We start from the raw sequence: 17,137 nt of genomic DNA on the forward strand, positions 1-17,137 counted from the left end.
AAATTAATTAAAGATAAGCTAGCCAGGAACATATTAAAATGAAAAGTAAAATACCAAGATAATTATCATTTTTTTATAAAAAAAAAATATAGGGCGACTGAAAATTAAGAGTTGGTGGATTCCATAAAAGTTGGGACGAAAATCATTTTCCGGATATTGAAAAGTGCCTAGACATGTACCCATTAATGAAGGTCAATTGCTTGGGATCGATGCTTACCAATTAATTAATTAATTAAAATAACACTTGAACCTAATTATTAGTACTAATAATTAACTAGGCATTTTGACCAATCGGATTCCTCATATCTTTGCTGTCTTCTTATGGCAATTTTTTTTTAAAATTTGTTGTTATATGGAAATTTTTTATTATTGTTTAATTCCAGCTTTTGAAAAAGACTTGAAGATGCTATAACATCAATTCTAGCATTAAACCATTAAATATTTCAAGTTTACAAAAGGAAATGGAAAAAAATTGGTAAATTTGCATGTTCTCCCATTAATTTGATTGAAAAACTATTCCATTGAATACTATTTAGGGTAGCCAATTAGACCACTTCCCCTATATGTTCACAAGTTATTACAATGCATAATGTGGCATTTTTTCCCTATCTTTTGACTTAAAATAAGTATATAATCATTGAGTCGTTACAAGTTGTGTAGATAGGAATCAACTTGATTCTAGAGTGCATGATTGATATTTCTCCATTGTTTTTTGAACTCTTGCCAACAAGTGCCATTAGAGCAATATTGGAATATCTTTAAATACTATATGTACTATTATATTTTTGTTCAACATTTTTAAAATATTATATTCATGGTTCAATTTTTGATTTGAAATGAGATTTGAAATTTGGTTTTTTTAAGTAGAAAAATCATGCACTACTATTAAATTAATTAAATGCTTAGATATTTCATTATTAAATAATAATTATAACATTGAATATAAAATGGTAACATTGTAGAACTTAAATATTCAATTTTTGCTGTATAGTAACAATATTGTTTTAATTAATTAGTATATAGTTTAATACAAAATGGTAAGTATGATTGAATTAATAGCTGATTGTGAGATTCATTGTCTGCGAGTTACAAAATTCGTTGGTGAAGAGAGTCTCGAGTGAGGAGTTGCATGTGTAAGAAACATTTATAACCATTTGATACGTTGCATGATTTGACGTACGTTATGTAACCAATGGACAAACAATAGATAGGAGAGGACACATGAGCCCCATATGCATTAAAGGGCATTGTCTCCAAGGGCCACCGTAATTTGTATTTCTTATATAGACGACACGAAGACATGGACTTTTATTGCAGAGTTGAATAGGGTAGATGACCCTCCATGTGGTGAAATGGAGGATTGAAGGGTCAGCTACGGTGGGTCTCTTGGGTGGTCTGTTGGTCACCGATATGTTCAATCACTCCTTTCGGCGACTCTGCACGACTTGGCCAATCTTTGTGGGGTGGGTTGCCCCTCCTTTTAGCTAGCATGGACCCCAAGAAAATGAATTTGAATAATAGTGGAATATCTAGTTAATTTCATATTTGGTATTCAAATATGATAATATGTTTAATTTAATACTTCAAATTTAAAAATTCGTAATTAGATTTTTAAATTTTACTTCTATTAAATGTATAATTTGCATCTGAAACCAAAAGTAAAAATCTGGACCGATGGTGTTATCTCTTTCTGGTTTAACCAGTTTACTATATATCCCAATCCTTTTTCTTTTTTCTTTTTTTTGAAATGGAATTTTAGTAATAAATATATATTAAATATAATAAAATGATATGAAAAAATACATTTGACTAAATGGTTAAAACTTTAATTAACAATCAAGAGGATAAGTATTCAACTCTTGCTAATTTTCGAAAAAAAAAAGTATTCAACTCTTGTCACTTTAAAAGAAAATAAAATAAAAGTCAATACTTTAATAGAAAAATCAATTTAATTAGTTCAAAACCTCAACCAAATCGATTCAATCAAGAAGTTGATTGTTTCAACTTTTCTTGAATGCCTTAGGTTCTTTTATCAAGTTGAATAGCTAAAAGTTCGATCAATTGATCCAATCACCAATCTATTTTCTAGAACGGTTTGAGACTAATATTATTAGTCAAATATGTAACATAAAAAAAATATTAATAGAAATGGATCATGTGTCAAATCATATTAATTATTTTTTTATTACGTCATTCATTTTTCTTATGATGTTAGCAAAAAAAGTAATTGATTTAATAAAATGAAAATATGAGTACTTAATTAGGAATTTATTTTTTTCAAGTATCAAATTGATAATTTTATTAAAATTGGAATATCAAATATGCTATTAATCCAAAAATTTTATGAGACTCCTTTCTTATGGCAAACCCAAGATAGCATAAAAGTTGTCCCAATACAAAAATGAAAATAAAAAAAGAAGAAGTTTGTTTACATGTTTTTAGTTAGGTGAAATTCATTTATAAAATAATGAAATCTTTAATCTTCATATTCTCAAATCTTTGAGGTAGTTTGCTGTCTCATCAATGGGACAGTCGTTGATTTCTCACTTTGCCAAACTCCAATAGAATGAAGCTGATTTGGTGGCAAAGATGGTCTTATCATTAAGATCCTAAAGCTTTTAATGGTGCCACGTATTTAATTGGAATCTTAATTGCTGAGTGCTACAAATAATTCACTCTGTAAATGCAATTCTTTTATTTATATATAAAAGGAAAGAATCTTCTGAATATTCTTTCAAGTTCCTTAATATTTAATCTCTTACATTTGATTTCAAACTTGATTCTTAAGCTGGGGATTGGTCACGATGGACTAAAGATTTTGAATGATGCTTGTGGCATTGCTTAATTTGTTGCATTTCTAGCTAGTATTGGTTTCCCTTTATTTTTATGATAAAAGAAAAAGAAGAGAGAAATGAATACAAGAGAAAATAATGCTGTAAATATTTTTGGTAAGTGAAAAGAGATTTTGGTTAGAATTTATCTATGATTTATGAAAAATGGTTTTATCTTTCTAGCAATTACTTTAATTTGATGTGATTGAGAAGTGCTTTTCAATAACTTGAAGGTGTTCTATCATTTCAACTGAAGTGGTTAAAACAAAGTGAGAATTTAAGTTAAAATCCTAATGAAGGATACAATTTAGACAGTCTGGGAATATGTAAACTTCTTATATATTTGATAATTATATTATTCGATATGTATATGAAAGGTTAGTTACTTATTTATCAGTTAATTTTTCAAGAATTTTATTTTGCTCACGATTTTAAAAATAATTATGATTTAATTATTAATGTTTATAAAAACTAATATTTTTGATCACTTAACATTAGATTTAATAGTGGTCTAATGCCATTAACGTGACTTTCCAGATCAATCGATCTTGACCATATAGTATGTTCATGTCAACTCATCCAGCATGTAGTAATAATCTACCTGTCTCATTGTCTTTGGACATGCCACATGCCCCAAAATTAACTCATTCAAAAAATCACGTTACGCCCTCATTGATTTTTAGTAAATAAGTGATCAAAATATTAATTTTTAATTTTCTATAAAATATAATAATTTTATTCTGCCAATTATAAACTTCAAATTATATCTATCTTATTAATACTTCTTGATGGATTTTCTTTCTGTATGCTTTATAAGATGTATTGATATGATCATAATTATGCATGTAATGATGTACTTCCATAATAAGACAGTGAATGTAGGATTTTTCTGGATTTGTGTAAAAAAGGAAGGGGGTGGGGTTTCTAAAGATGGATGGGCATGACAAAACAACAAATTAAATCTCTTTCATGTAGGTATTCATTTGTCAAATTGGGGGGGTTGGGTTTATTCCTTATGTGTTTATGCTTTGTGGCTTATCTCCATCATTCAAACTTGAGGGAATCATTGATTCAAATGCTTTTGTATAATAAAACAAAAAAAGGGGTCCTCTATTCATTTTGACTGCACAATATTTAATGTTATCAATCTCTGATATCATTTGTAAAATGATTGTTCAACAATTTGTCACTGTAATCATTTTGTGCATGTTTGGTATAGTTTTTTTTTTTTCAGCTTATCTACCTCTTAAAAGTAAAAGTCAGATCAAACATTATTTTGTGAGAAACTCTTAAAAAAAAACTTTTTTTTTAAGAACAAAATTTTAAAAAAAAAAGAGTTCCAAGGAGGAGCTTTTTATTCTCTTCTTTTAAAAATATAAGAGAATTTTTATTTTTTTTCAAAAATATCCTCATTTATTAAAAATAATTATAATATTACCCTTTCAAAAAAAAATACCTTCTATGATAATTTTAACAAAAATTATAACTTATAAAAAGAAATTTATCAAATAATTTTAACTTAATTTTAAAAGCTATTATTTTTTATAAAAGCTTCATAATAACTTTTAACTTAAAAAAAAGTCAAGTCAAACAGGCTCTTTGTGTCAGTCGCTTTTCTTTAACAAATAATATTGGCATAATATAGCAACTTTTCCCAAAAATGAAAAAAAATAGAAAAATAAAAGGCCAAATATATGACTTTTTTTAATCATATCTTTAAGCTCCTTTTAATTGGTATTTTTTTTTATTTATTTTTCTTTTTTTGACAAAAGTGAATAGAAAGCAAAAGGTAAAAACAAATAACCAAAAATATCAACAAAACATAACTTTAATTATATTTGCTATTAATCAATCATTAATCTTCAAAAGTACAGCTGTATAGGGGAAAGCAGCCACCTCAGAAAAAACAAAACCCCATTTCCCATGCATGTTTGAAAGCAAAAGCTAGCTTACCGAAAGTCCCAAAATTAAGCAGTATGCTGAGGTGTATTATCAAAGACTAAACCTCTTCTCTCTTGGGCTGTGCCATTTGCCTCTTAATCATCAAAGCTTGTGTTTTGCAACTCCTCAAGTTTGCTAGCAAGTGGTGGTTTTCTTGTTGAAGATTTATGTGACTTTATGCAGCTGGGCCTACATTTTGATAATTATTGTTCTATATTAAGATAGTTTTTTCAGCACAATATTTTTGTAGAAAAAAAAAAGACCCATTTCTGGTTACAAGCCATCATGATTAAATATTACTGTATAATAATTCAGTGTCTTGCTGTTGTGATGGGCAATCATTTGAACTGAAACCATTAGGAAAACCCACAATATAAATATAGATAATGATTTGATTTGAAACCTTTTTAAGTGCTTCATGATTAAATTAATCTACTGGTTTTTAAAAAATTAATAGTTGACAATAAAGTGTTTGATTAGTGTGTCTCAAGACTAATGTGACTTTTTTCAATTAGGAAGAAAAGCAGTTTGCTAACTGACACTTCTAAAAAAAACAAAATTTGATTATCTTGAATTGGAGTGGCTTCTTATCTTTTGCATAAAAGATTCAAGTCTTGTCAAGGAAATCTTCCATTGGAGGTTGGATCTGTAATCTGAAAAAGAAAGATTATCCATGGTTCTATTAATATGATTGCTGCTTAAAAAACCACTTTTGTTGGCTTGGAATATGTTTGTGATTAATGATGTCAGGCTTATGTGTAGAAGATAAAGATGTTAGAAAAGTTCCATTACAAGAAAACCAGGCAAATGCAACAATAAAGAAATGATAAAAAAAAAAAAAGAAAAAATCAAAAAGAGAAAAATAAGGAGAAAGAGAAACCCACAAGAAAAGATTTTCCATATGCTAACACAAAAACAGGGTTGGTAGATTGTTCATAAGCTTTGATATTGTTCATATCTCCCCTTAATATATTACTGAAAACTAATATATCAATCAATTTAATTCAATATTACTAGATCCATTGTAACAAGTCATACATCATCCATACATTTTGTTTTGTAAAACAATGAGTTTGTACTTTGGAAAGTTTGATATGGTTGTTGATGATTAAACAGTATGAGGGGTGGTTCTTGTGTTGTATTCAAATATCTACTCTTTTTAACATGCCCACCTTTAATTGCCAGCCTTTCTTTCATACTATTTATGGAGTTAAAGAGTTGAAATTAGCCCTCTAATTGGTGGAAACCAAAATTGCTGTAATGGTGGCTTGGGACAGCTGGGGACAGAGGCAATACAAAAGCGAGAAAGAACAAAACCCAACAAACGGTACACTTACCAAAACAGGGATAACTGAGATTAAGGAAAAGAGAATGGTAGTGGAGATTTTGACAGCCATCACAATAATGCAAATGAAGATAGTGCGCCTAAGTTGGTGAATGGATTGAGCTTTAAAACCCATAATTTACTTTCACTTTTATCTCACATTTTCTTCACTCCTACAAAGGAATGGCTAGGCCTTCACCAAAACTACTATTTCCCATCTTTTCGGAGCAATATGCTTGGATTTTTTCGAGTTTCGAGAATGTCAAAACTGGGTAAATTCCCTTTAGTTTCAGCAGTTTTTGTGACTACCTTTAGACCTAAGCCGAAATATTCTGAAGACATAATTCAATAAAATTACTTTAGCACAAAAACAAGGGTACAGATATACAAACAATTTTTTTGACTATGCTCAAATGTGTGGTACCTTGCTTTCACAGGGGTACACATGCCTGCATTTACTGGAAACATGAACAATCCTACCATCTCTAACAATGCATAATTATTAGGGGAAAAGCATCCAATCTCACTACCAGAATGAAAGACTATAATTGGAAGTTACAAAATTATGACTTATGCCTCAATGGAGAAAAAAAAAATTGAGCCTCTATAGTCTCATAAACCTTGGTTCAGCTGCTGCCATTCCGCCACTGGGACTAAAGAATAATTGTTTTCATCAATGTGCACGGTAGTTTAGTACCCATAACCTAATCACAAAAAGCAAGGCAATAGGTTAACCAACCATTTGAACAAAGCTTAAATGTTGAAGGTCAAAAGCATCAAGTAGTGCTTCCAATCAACAATAAAAACCTGAGTTATCCATAGGGTTCCCAGCAGCCGCAGGTTCAGGTTCCTTGATGTCAACAACCACAGCATCTGATGTGAGGAATGTTCTTGCAACAGAAGCTGCATGCTCCAAGCAACATCTTACCACCTATGTTTCAGAACACCATAAGATTACTTGATAAATCGCCAAACATAATGTTCAACTTGACAGCCATCCTTTTAGTAGGGCACACAAAAGATCAATGGGAAAAAAAAAGGATGTTTTCAAACAATTTACTAAAATCAACTCAATCTATATTAAATCTGAATACCAAGGTCAAATCATTTGATTATATTTGAGAAGTGCAACAGATGCACAACATTGACAGAAAAGGGTAAAAATCATAATTCTGATGCCATGTGAACAGAGCTCATTGTTTGATAACTAGCAAGCCCAGTAATTGAGAAAGTTGCCCTAATTTAGTTTAAACATGAGTTCAGAGATCCAGTTAGCATGCCAAGTCTCTGTACTAAAGTCTTAAGTAGCAGATGATGAGATCTGCCCCCATTTCATGTAACACATATATATGAGGCCAATGACTTAATCAGCCTAAGTCACACCTAATGAAAATATTGGAGAAATATATATATATATATATACTAACCAGTATAACAAACTTCGTGTGGTATAAGTATACTCACAAATACACTATATAAGAGTTTTTTGGAATATAAATTAAAAAAGGAATTTGTGGCTGTATATGGCTAAATATAATGGGAATGTAGGAGCCAGAAAAATGATTAAGAGAAAGATAGACACACCCCTCAGTTTAAATTATTCCACGTAAGATTCACAAATAAGGCATAAGATGAACATTCATGAAGCTTAATCATATGCTTATTGCCTATGTATGAGCCAAAGTGCTCTCAGCATTCCTGAGAATAAATCAATTTCTTGTTCTTCTGGACAGGAAAAAAAGTAAAGAACAGTCTCAAGCAATAAAGAAACTCACTTTCGTAGGATCAATAATACCAGCTGCCATCAGATCCTCATATTTTCCAGTTGCAGCATTATAACCATAGTTGGGATTGTCACTAGACAGCACCTGATGGCCAAAATGAGAACAGATAATGTGATGAGATTAATAACTGCTAAACGAAATATGACCAGACAAGATACATCACAATAGCATACCTTTTCAATGACAACACTCCCATTGACCCCAGCATTCTTGGCAATTAACTTCATTGGATAGCTCAGTGCCCTTTTAACAATATCTGCTCCAACCTGCCAAAAATTATTAGAAGGTGTAAAAAATGTTTCATTGCCTAATAAGAAAGTCCATAGTCCAATAGATAAGTGAAAATTTAAGACATGCATCACCTTCTGTTCATCATTGTCAAGAGTCTCTCTTACAGCATCAACTTTAGCTGCAAGCCTCAATAAGGTGCAGCCTCCACCAACTACAATCCCTTCTTCAACAGATGCCTGAAAAAAAAAATTGAGTATTTTAGAATCAATAAGAAATTGAATTTAAGCTTGACAAAAGATGTTAGGCGATAAAAGTTGAGAGTAAAATATCTTGTGCAACTTTCGTAAAAAATCTCAAACGACAAACCTTTGTTGCATTAAGAGCATCTTCCACTCTCAATTTCTTTTCTTTAAGTTCTGTTTCTGTTTGTGCACCAACCTAGAAACACAAAGAATTAATTATATAACAAAGAAAAAGACATCAATATACTACATATTTAAGTATACCACCAACACTTGCATTAAGCAAGGCCAAGGTTCACCTGAATAACAGCAACACCGCCTGAGAGTTTTGCAATTCTTTCATTGAGCTTTTCTTTTTCATAGTCCTGCTCTGCTGCCTGCATATATACTACATTTATCACTAAAGAGAGGATAACACAGGTGAAGATAGTAATATGAGGGGAAAACGGATTCAGTGGAAGCACCTCAACAAGGTTCTTGATTTGGGCAACTCTCTTATTTACTGCTTCCTGTGTGCTTCCATCACCAACAATTGTAGTTGTCTCCTTAGTGAGCACCACTTTCGCAGCTTGCCCCAGGACCTCCTTCTCAGCTTTGTCCAATGACAAACCAACCTCATCTCTTATTACAGTACCTAAATATGTGTTACATTTAAGTTTAAGAAGAGAACATTGAGCAGGTACAACTTATGTAGCTATTTTCATAAGATACCATACAAACCTCCAGTGAGTATAGCAATATCGTCAAGATATTGACTTTTGCGCTCTCCAAAACCAGGGGCTTTCAGTGCAGCAATCTTTAATGACCCTCTGAGCTTGTTCACAACAAGAGTAGCAAGAGCTTCCTGCTCGATATCTTCTGCAATTATTACAATTGGGTAACCCTCTTTAATAGCATCTTCCAAAACGTGGATGAGATCTCTTGCATTTGTTATCTTTTTGTCAACAAGTAGTAACTGCACAAAACAGCTTTAGAAGTCAGTGACATTCTCAAAATAGAATCCCTGAGGATCTGCCTACAGAGAATAACATCTTGCTTCTGAGTTGATCCTTTGATCAATCAACACTTGCCAAATACCTTACAATTTTCATATTCAACAGCCATTTTCTCACTGTCTGTAACAAAGTAAGGAGAGATATAACCACGGTCAAATTGCATCCCTTCCACAACATACATGCTGTTTTCGGAACCGCTGCCTTCCTCAAGAGTCACTATGCCTTTTCTTCCCACCTTGCCCATAGCTTCAGCAATCATATTGCCTACTTCATAGTTGTTTCCTGCACTAACGGCAGCCACATCTGCTAGTTCACTGTCTTCAACCTGCAGACCAACACCAACGGTCAAATTTGCCTTCCAGATATACATCATGAAAATTTTGAAGTTATAACTCCATTTAGAAAGTAAAATTGGTTGAGACTTTGTGAATCATGGTAGAAAGAACAACACGCTGGTTTACCTCTTTTGACATCATCTTAAGTTCAGACACCAGGGCCTTAGTAGTGCTTTCAATACCTTTTGTAATTTGAACAGGATTTGCACCAGCAGCAACCACCTGGAGAAAATAACCAAAAAACCAAAAAGCATTAAAGCAATATAAGCATAGATAGGACATCAAATTTTACAATGAGATAATAGATATGAAGTTCTCACAAACCTTAACACCTTCAGTTATCAAACCTTGTGCAAGAACAACTGATGTGGTTGTTCCATCACCAGCTAGATCATTGGTCTTTGAAGCAGCCTGTCTTACCAATCTAGCACCAATGTTCTCCACAGGATGCTCCAACTCAACCTATAAAAAGGAAGTGAAAAATCATAAATGAAAGAAGCAGCTTGCATAAAAATTAAAAAATGAAAAAAAGGAGGGTTGGGAGGGGGGGGGGGGGAGGAGAGAGAGCAAATTTTCCAGTCAAACCCAGGAAAAAAAAAGTATTCTTAAGTAAACAAACAATTAAAGCTATCTGAAACCAAAAAAAAAAAGAGCAAAATATCCAGTAAATAATCCAGGTGGTTAATCATTTATCATCAACTGAAGAAGTCAAAACTTCGACATATGCAATCAAAATAAGAAAGACTGGCATGCAAGAGAAATAATTCATTGCTATTCATTTGTTGTTGATTGCTTCTATGTATCAAACACCAATAACAAAAGTATTATTAAAAAAAGGTGACCATACCTCCTTAGCAACAGTGACACCATCATTAACAATTTTTGGGGAGCCAAACTTGCTCTCTAAAACTACATTTCTCCCTTTTGGACCAAGAGTAACACCAACTAAGTCAGCAAGTTTGTTAACACCTGTCTGAAATGGAAAAGAAAAAAGAATACATAAACAAAATTGCCAAAGGAGATCAGACTAAACAAACCATTCATTGCCAACATACTTGAAGCTTCTTAATAGCAGAACCATCCTTGTTGAAATGCAACTCCTTGGCCATAGCCCAAATTTTGGAAGAGTGTCCTCTCCGTAAAATCACATTCTGTTTCCTGCCTACAATGGCACTTGAAGATATAGAATCAAATGACGATAGTCGACCTGAAGAACTCAAAAACTTTTTGTCCATTGTCCTACTGCAGGGAAATGCTGGGGAGCTATACAACAAGGCATTGAAAGATGATGTCATTTTCTTTCAGGAATCTGAAACATTAAACAAAACACAAGACATACAGATCCAATTAATGGCCACCTAAACAGATAGAGCAAAAAAACTGTATGTGTTAAAGTCATAAGCTTCAAGTTCTACAAGAAAGGGAGATATCCTTGTAAAATAGATAGATCTAAGGCCCACACTAAGGATATGAATTAACTCCATATTTCACACATGATATTGACATGTAATTTACAAGGCAGAGTTGAAATAATCTCCCAAATCACTGACAGTGATAGTTATAGACGACTGATGAGGCTATTTTAGAGGATCTCAAGGCAACATTATTTTGTTAGACCATTCATATACAAACAACATGGACTGCTTTTGGAAACTGAAAGATATACAATTGAACAAGTTCATTTTTAATAATGAGAAGCACATAGACACGTTAATATACTCATGAAAAGAATTTAAATAAAAGAGTTTCTAAAAGCAAATATTAGTCAGTTTAATGCAGAAAGTATCACATACTACTAGGCTGTAGAAACCATATGGAATGCAAAAAACACTATCAATCTTTACCAGCCGCATCTTGCTAGAATTTTTTTCAAATTCTGTACCCAAGAGTTTCTCAACAAGTACATCCAGAGTTATTCAAATTTCTTCACAAGAATCAAACCAAATTCAAAGCAGAAAATAACTTAAATTTTCCACTTTAATGACTAATAAGTTAGAATAATTTAGCAGAAAATACATGCAAAAATTCAGGAACCATGTCTGAACCCATTTACTAGAAAATATCAAATTGAAAACTTGACATGGACTTTTTATCCTCTACAACAACCAAAAACAAAGTTTTTTTTGGTTATCCCAGAAAATTCACATGACAAAAAACAAATATTAATAAGAAAAAAAAATAAGAAACTTCTTTCATCAATTCTTTTGCCTATATAGACACATATAAACAACAACCCAGGAATCTAAAATAAAAGCTTGTCCTACTTCAAATGTAGTTTCCATCATTCATAAAGCAAAACAAAAGTGAACTTTATATACACTGCAAATTTTCTCTTCTCTTCTTTTCCTTACATTTTCTCAGCATCGAGGAAACAAAAAGAAAAATGTAAAGAAGAAACATTCACAAAACAAAAAGAAAACTGGGAAAGTTTTTACCTGGAAAATGGCAGTTGATAGGATAGGTTTTAAAAGGGTTTGTGAAGATAAGGAATACACAAGAGACAGCAAAAATGTCAGCTTGGGAAACTCCGGTGAGTGAATGCAGTGGTTAAAAGTCTTAATTATAGGGAAGGGGGTTTTGATATCTGTGTCGATAGTGTAGAATTCTTAGGGTAGTCCTCATTGCTTGGAATGAATCTAAACAGTTGATAAGGAGGACTTAAATTGTCATGTCAGTCCTTGTTTTGATCCTTGTCTGTGGGCTGATGCTGTAGCTGTTTCATATGGAGCCCAAGCCTGATTTAGTCTGCGTAATGCAGGGCAGCCCAAAGGAGTAACATATTTCTACCTCAATTTAATTAAAAATAGTTAACTAGTATATATGTCAATCAACACCGATAATTTTCATCATTTTATATTGTAAATTTGAATATACAAGATATTTTAGCAACATTGCTACAAAATCCAAATTTACTTAAATTCATATCATATTCTTGTTGTGTTGCTGTATCGTATATAAATTTGTCATATCTATTTAAACTTATAAATATATTTAATTTAGATAAAAATATATATTCTTGTACCAAATGATTAACATAATGGGTACTTTTCCTTTTTGAAAAAGGAAAAACGATTGTTTGATGAGTATAGTTTGATCCTTAAATCTCTTAAAAATGAATTACCCTGTGTCAAACCATCAGTTTTTCCTACAAGTTACTTAATATATAGTTAGTCCAACATTATAATATTTGGCTAGTCAAGTCAAATCATCAACAAAAATGTCAAATGTGAGTAGTCAAAGTCCAGAAAGAAAGTGCTGTGCGCTTCCCTTCCTTCTGGACCAACCTTGGTTTGCAGCAACCGGCAGAGTATTTATGGTACTTTCTTAATCGTTTTCAATTTTTTCATATGCCATACATTTGAAAGTAGACCAAATAGTTTGTTGAATGAAGACCAGTTCCTAAGCACACAAAACCCAAACAAAAATTATGAAGACTAAGTCTCCGTCAATTCGTTTACAAATATTTAGATGATAGCTGTGCTTGAAGATTTTAGGTTCCAATTCCTGCAATTCTGCATGTCTCAGCGCATCGTTATGAAGTAAGTTTGAAGTTGACTAAATGCTACATGATATCCAATTTCTGGTACTTTCCCAGGATTATAAAGAGGAAGCATGTGTATTAGTTGAACATGGTAGGTAGGGACTTAGGAACAGGAAGAGTCCCCTAAGAACAATTTCTAGTAGATGCAAAAGCACAAGGGTCTGCCTTGAAGTGCTTTTACTAGCGAAAGGTATGAAGTTAACAAAGTCCTTTTATCTTCTTTCTTTTTTTTTTTTTCTCTTTATGGTAGTCTATTTCATTCCTCTTCTAAATTCTGTGATTGTTTTTTTATTCTTATGCTACTGGAGATAGAGAGTTCAATGCCTAAGGAAATGGATCCAAAGCTTTTAGAGGCAATTGCAAGAAATTACAGGCACTCCTTTAGTAGTTTAGTTCGCAAGAAAAAAGGAATTCTTGAACGAAGAGATCCCTCTTCGAACACCGCGTTACATCTTGCTGCAAGATTCGGGCATGCCGACTTGGTGAAAGAAATTGTTAAGTTGTGCCCTGACTTGGTTCTATCAGAGAATGAGAGGCAGGAGACTCCGTTACATGAAGCATGCCGTCAAGGGAACGCTGAGGTGATCACCCTGCTTTTTGAGAGCAATCCTGTGGCGGCAACCAAATTCAACAATGAAAACCAGAGCCCTTTCTTGCTAGCCTGCAGAAATGGGCATCTCAATGTGGTGAAACTCATGCTGAGAGAGTCCTGGTTGATGGAATTTGAGGAAGATAGGGTTGACTCAACTCCTTTGCATGTAGCCGTATCGGGCGGACACATAAGTAATAATAAACAGTTTCTGTTAACTATATTTATGTAATTTACTTACATTTCAAGTTCACCATTTTAGATGATCTTCGCTTTTTCAATTTGTTCATTTCTTCTGCGAATTGATGCAGATATCATAAATGAGCTATTGCGAGTACGTCCGCACTTTGCTCGAAAGACTAACAAGAAAGGACTTTCTCCATTGCATTATGCTTCTAGCAGAGGGCACCTGGAGACGACGAAATTGCTTTTGAGCCATGATCCTGACCTTGCTTTGCAATATGACATTGATGGTCACACGCCGTTGCACCTAGCAGCGATTAATGGCTATATGACCATTCTTGAAGCATTTCTGTCAAGCTCTCCCACTTCCATCGGATATTTGACTAGAGATGGAGAAACAGTGTTCCATCTGGCCATAAGATTTGGAAAATATAATGCATTTCTATTTTTAGCACGGTTTTTCAATTTTACCAATCTTCTCCGACGGCAAGACGGATTTGGAAACACCATATTGCATCTTGCCGTCCTAAGAGAGAACTACCAAGTAACTCCCTCTTCTTTTCTCTTTCTTTCTCTGCAATTTTACACACGAATTCTTGTAAACGCACAGGTTTTCACAGTTCATAATTTCATATGATCGGGGTTGAGCTCATGTAGTGGCAATTGTCATCAATTATTATACTATTATCATATACACATGAGTTGGAGAGGAAAAACTCCACAAGAGAATTTATTTTCTGTCACATATCTTTGTAATTGAATATGTTATTAATAATTTAATGTTATGAATATTTTCATTCATAATTAACAGGATATGCAGTAAATATATATATATATATATATATATATATACATATTTGTGGAGTTTATTTTCAAGAATTACAAGCAAAAAGGAACAAATGTGCTGGCTGGAAGTAATTCTAAAGACACAGCTCAAGTTTGAGTTTCTGTATTTTTCCTCAAATATGTTCCAAAACAATAGTTATTGAGCTTGAGAACAGAAAAACAGTTTCTGCTGAAAATTCACTGATCAGATTCTGGTATTATGATATTTGTTCCCCTAGTATTATCACAACACGTGCTTGTACATTTTACTATTTAACTTCAAAGTTTTCTGTCAAGATGATTTCAGTCAGTGAAGTACATCATTGATACAACTGCCGTGGACATCAATCATCAGAATCTTAAAGGATACACGGCATTAGATATCCTTGAACATTCCGGAGTAGATGCAGAGAACAAGCAATTGAAGGCATTGTTACAGAGAGCTGGAGGTAAAAGCAGCAAGGAATTCTCACCTCTTACGCCAGATATTAAACAAATCAATCCGTCAATGGTGACACTTGAAAACCCCAGAGATGAAATCCAGGAGAAAGAGCTAAAAGTTTTTCACCCTGGGCTTGATTCAAGAAGTGTTGGTGAACATCCCAAAGACTCCAAACCTAGCATCGAGCCATCAGTGCACTTGGCTACATCAAGCACGGCACCGAACTCAACAGAGAAGTTTCTCAAGAGTCAGTTTGCAGGGTCTCTACCACAGTCCTGGAAGGAGAGAATGGTTTTGCCAACTCAATGGCACCAGCGAAAGCATCTCAGTAAATCATGTGGACACTTGTCTGCTCTAAGTACGATAGAAGCATCAAGAAAGGATTTACATGAGCATGGGTACGGTGAGAAATCTAATGTTCAGGAGGAGGGTGAGCTATCAGAACCAGAGTCCTCAAAGGAAGAGCAGGATAAACTAAGGAATCTGTGGCAATTGAAGTGTGCCAGTGAAAGACACAGGAAAGAACTAAGTAAACTTCATAGAAGTCGCCAGCATAAGCAATATGAAATGCACAGAGAAGCAGCACTAAATGCCCGGAACACAATAATACTGGTTGCCATGTTGATTGCTACAGTTACGTTCGCGGCAGGCATAAACCCTCCTGGTGGTGTGTATCAGGAGGGACCCTTGAAAGGGAAATCAACAGTTGGAAGAACAAAAGCTTTCAAGGTCTTTATGATAAGCAACTATATCGCATTGTTCACTTCTTTAGGCATTGTAGTAGCTCTAGTCAGCATCATCCCCTTTCAAAGAAAACAGTTAATGAGGCTAATATTGATCACTCACAAGCTCTTGTGGGTATCTTTGTCATTCACTACGACGGCTTTCATCTCTGGCACATGGGTGGTTATGCCACAAGGTCGAGATTGTGGGTGGATTGTGGAGTTTCTACTGGCTGCCAGTGTAGGGAGTCTTGGAATTTTGTTCATTTATCTAGGAGTTGCATTATCTAGGCATCGACGGAGGAAGTTGAGGTGGAGGGAAGAGAAAGATAAAAAAAAGGAAACAGTTGTTGATGCTGCCATCGAAGGAAAAAACCGGTCGCAATGCTCTATATTTGATTCCATTAGTGAAAACCAGTCAGAGCTGAGTCAATCGACCAACTCTGATGTCGATAGTTCCACATCCTTAGGATATCATGCATATTAAAGACAGAAATACTTCAGCAACTATTCGTCCTTTATAGTTCTTGGAACAGCTTTTGTCGGTCTAACTGTGATATTGGTTGAACACTGGTTACGGAAGTTGAAATGGAGAAAAGAAGCTTGCAGACCTCAGAAGGGAAAGTATATCTTCTGTTAATTCAGTTGTTGAGAGTTGCTACCGCCGAGGTTATCATTCATTTTGAAGGCTTACACTTTCAACCCAGAAGTTTGATTTTTCTTTTATTCAACATAAATGCATCCACAAGAATTAATATACCATGTCCACATGGGTTGCAAGTGCTTCCCTTTCTTCCATTCCATGTCTGTATTCAGTTTCTTTTTCTGGATAGAGATCTTCAATTGAGCTTGTACTGAGTTCGTTTTTAAAAGGTCTTGTTTAGACTATTTTTCTCTTTTATGGGCACTTCTATTCGGAGTTGAAACAGAGTGCTCTGTCATTGTCATAGACACTCATCTTCCTCATTTACTTAGCCTGCCTAAGTTCTTCTCGTGTTCCTTAGGACTCCAGATATACCCAGAATATCACCCTCAAGTCTTCACATTTCAAAACGATTAAAAGTATTCAAACAGTAAAAAAAAACAAAAAGAATATCTAATTGAACTCTAGACTATTCTGTTCATGTAAAGTTATCATTGATCAATTTCATA

The 17,137-nt window shown here is 33.6% G+C and overlaps 2 protein-coding genes across 2 annotated transcripts; one reads left to right on the forward strand and one right to left on the reverse strand.

Annotated features, from left to right (window-relative positions):
* LOC18595992 (ruBisCO large subunit-binding protein subunit beta, chloroplastic) lies at window positions 6,441–12,315 on the reverse strand. The gene is made up of 15 exons (XM_007024201.2): window positions 12,119–12,315; window positions 10,739–10,992; window positions 10,531–10,656; window positions 10,008–10,145; window positions 9,810–9,905; window positions 9,431–9,673; window positions 9,074–9,308; window positions 8,818–8,987; window positions 8,653–8,730; window positions 8,478–8,549; window positions 8,243–8,347; window positions 8,054–8,146; window positions 7,872–7,964; window positions 6,904–7,027; window positions 6,441–6,800 (listed from the first exon to the last, which is right to left on the reverse strand). The coding sequence occupies exons 2-15, from the start codon at window positions 10,976–10,978 to the stop codon at window positions 6,787–6,789; spliced, it is 1,827 nt and encodes a 608-aa protein (XP_007024263.2). The 5' UTR covers window positions 10,979–10,992; window positions 12,119–12,315; the 3' UTR covers window positions 6,441–6,786.
* On the forward strand, window positions 13,178–16,910 carry LOC18595993 (ankyrin repeat-containing protein At3g12360). Its single transcript, XM_007024202.2, has 4 exons — window positions 13,178–13,414; window positions 13,537–14,007; window positions 14,125–14,540; window positions 15,129–16,910. Exons 2-4 carry the CDS (start codon window positions 13,545–13,547, stop codon window positions 16,470–16,472), a joined length of 2,223 nt encoding a protein of 740 aa, XP_007024264.2. The 5' UTR covers window positions 13,178–13,414; window positions 13,537–13,544; the 3' UTR covers window positions 16,473–16,910.

Source organism: Theobroma cacao, chromosome 6 (genome assembly GCF_000208745.1).
Source record: "Theobroma cacao cultivar B97-61/B2 chromosome 6, Criollo_cocoa_genome_V2, whole genome shotgun sequence".
Taxonomy (NCBI): Eukaryota; Viridiplantae; Streptophyta; class Magnoliopsida; order Malvales; family Malvaceae; genus Theobroma; species Theobroma cacao.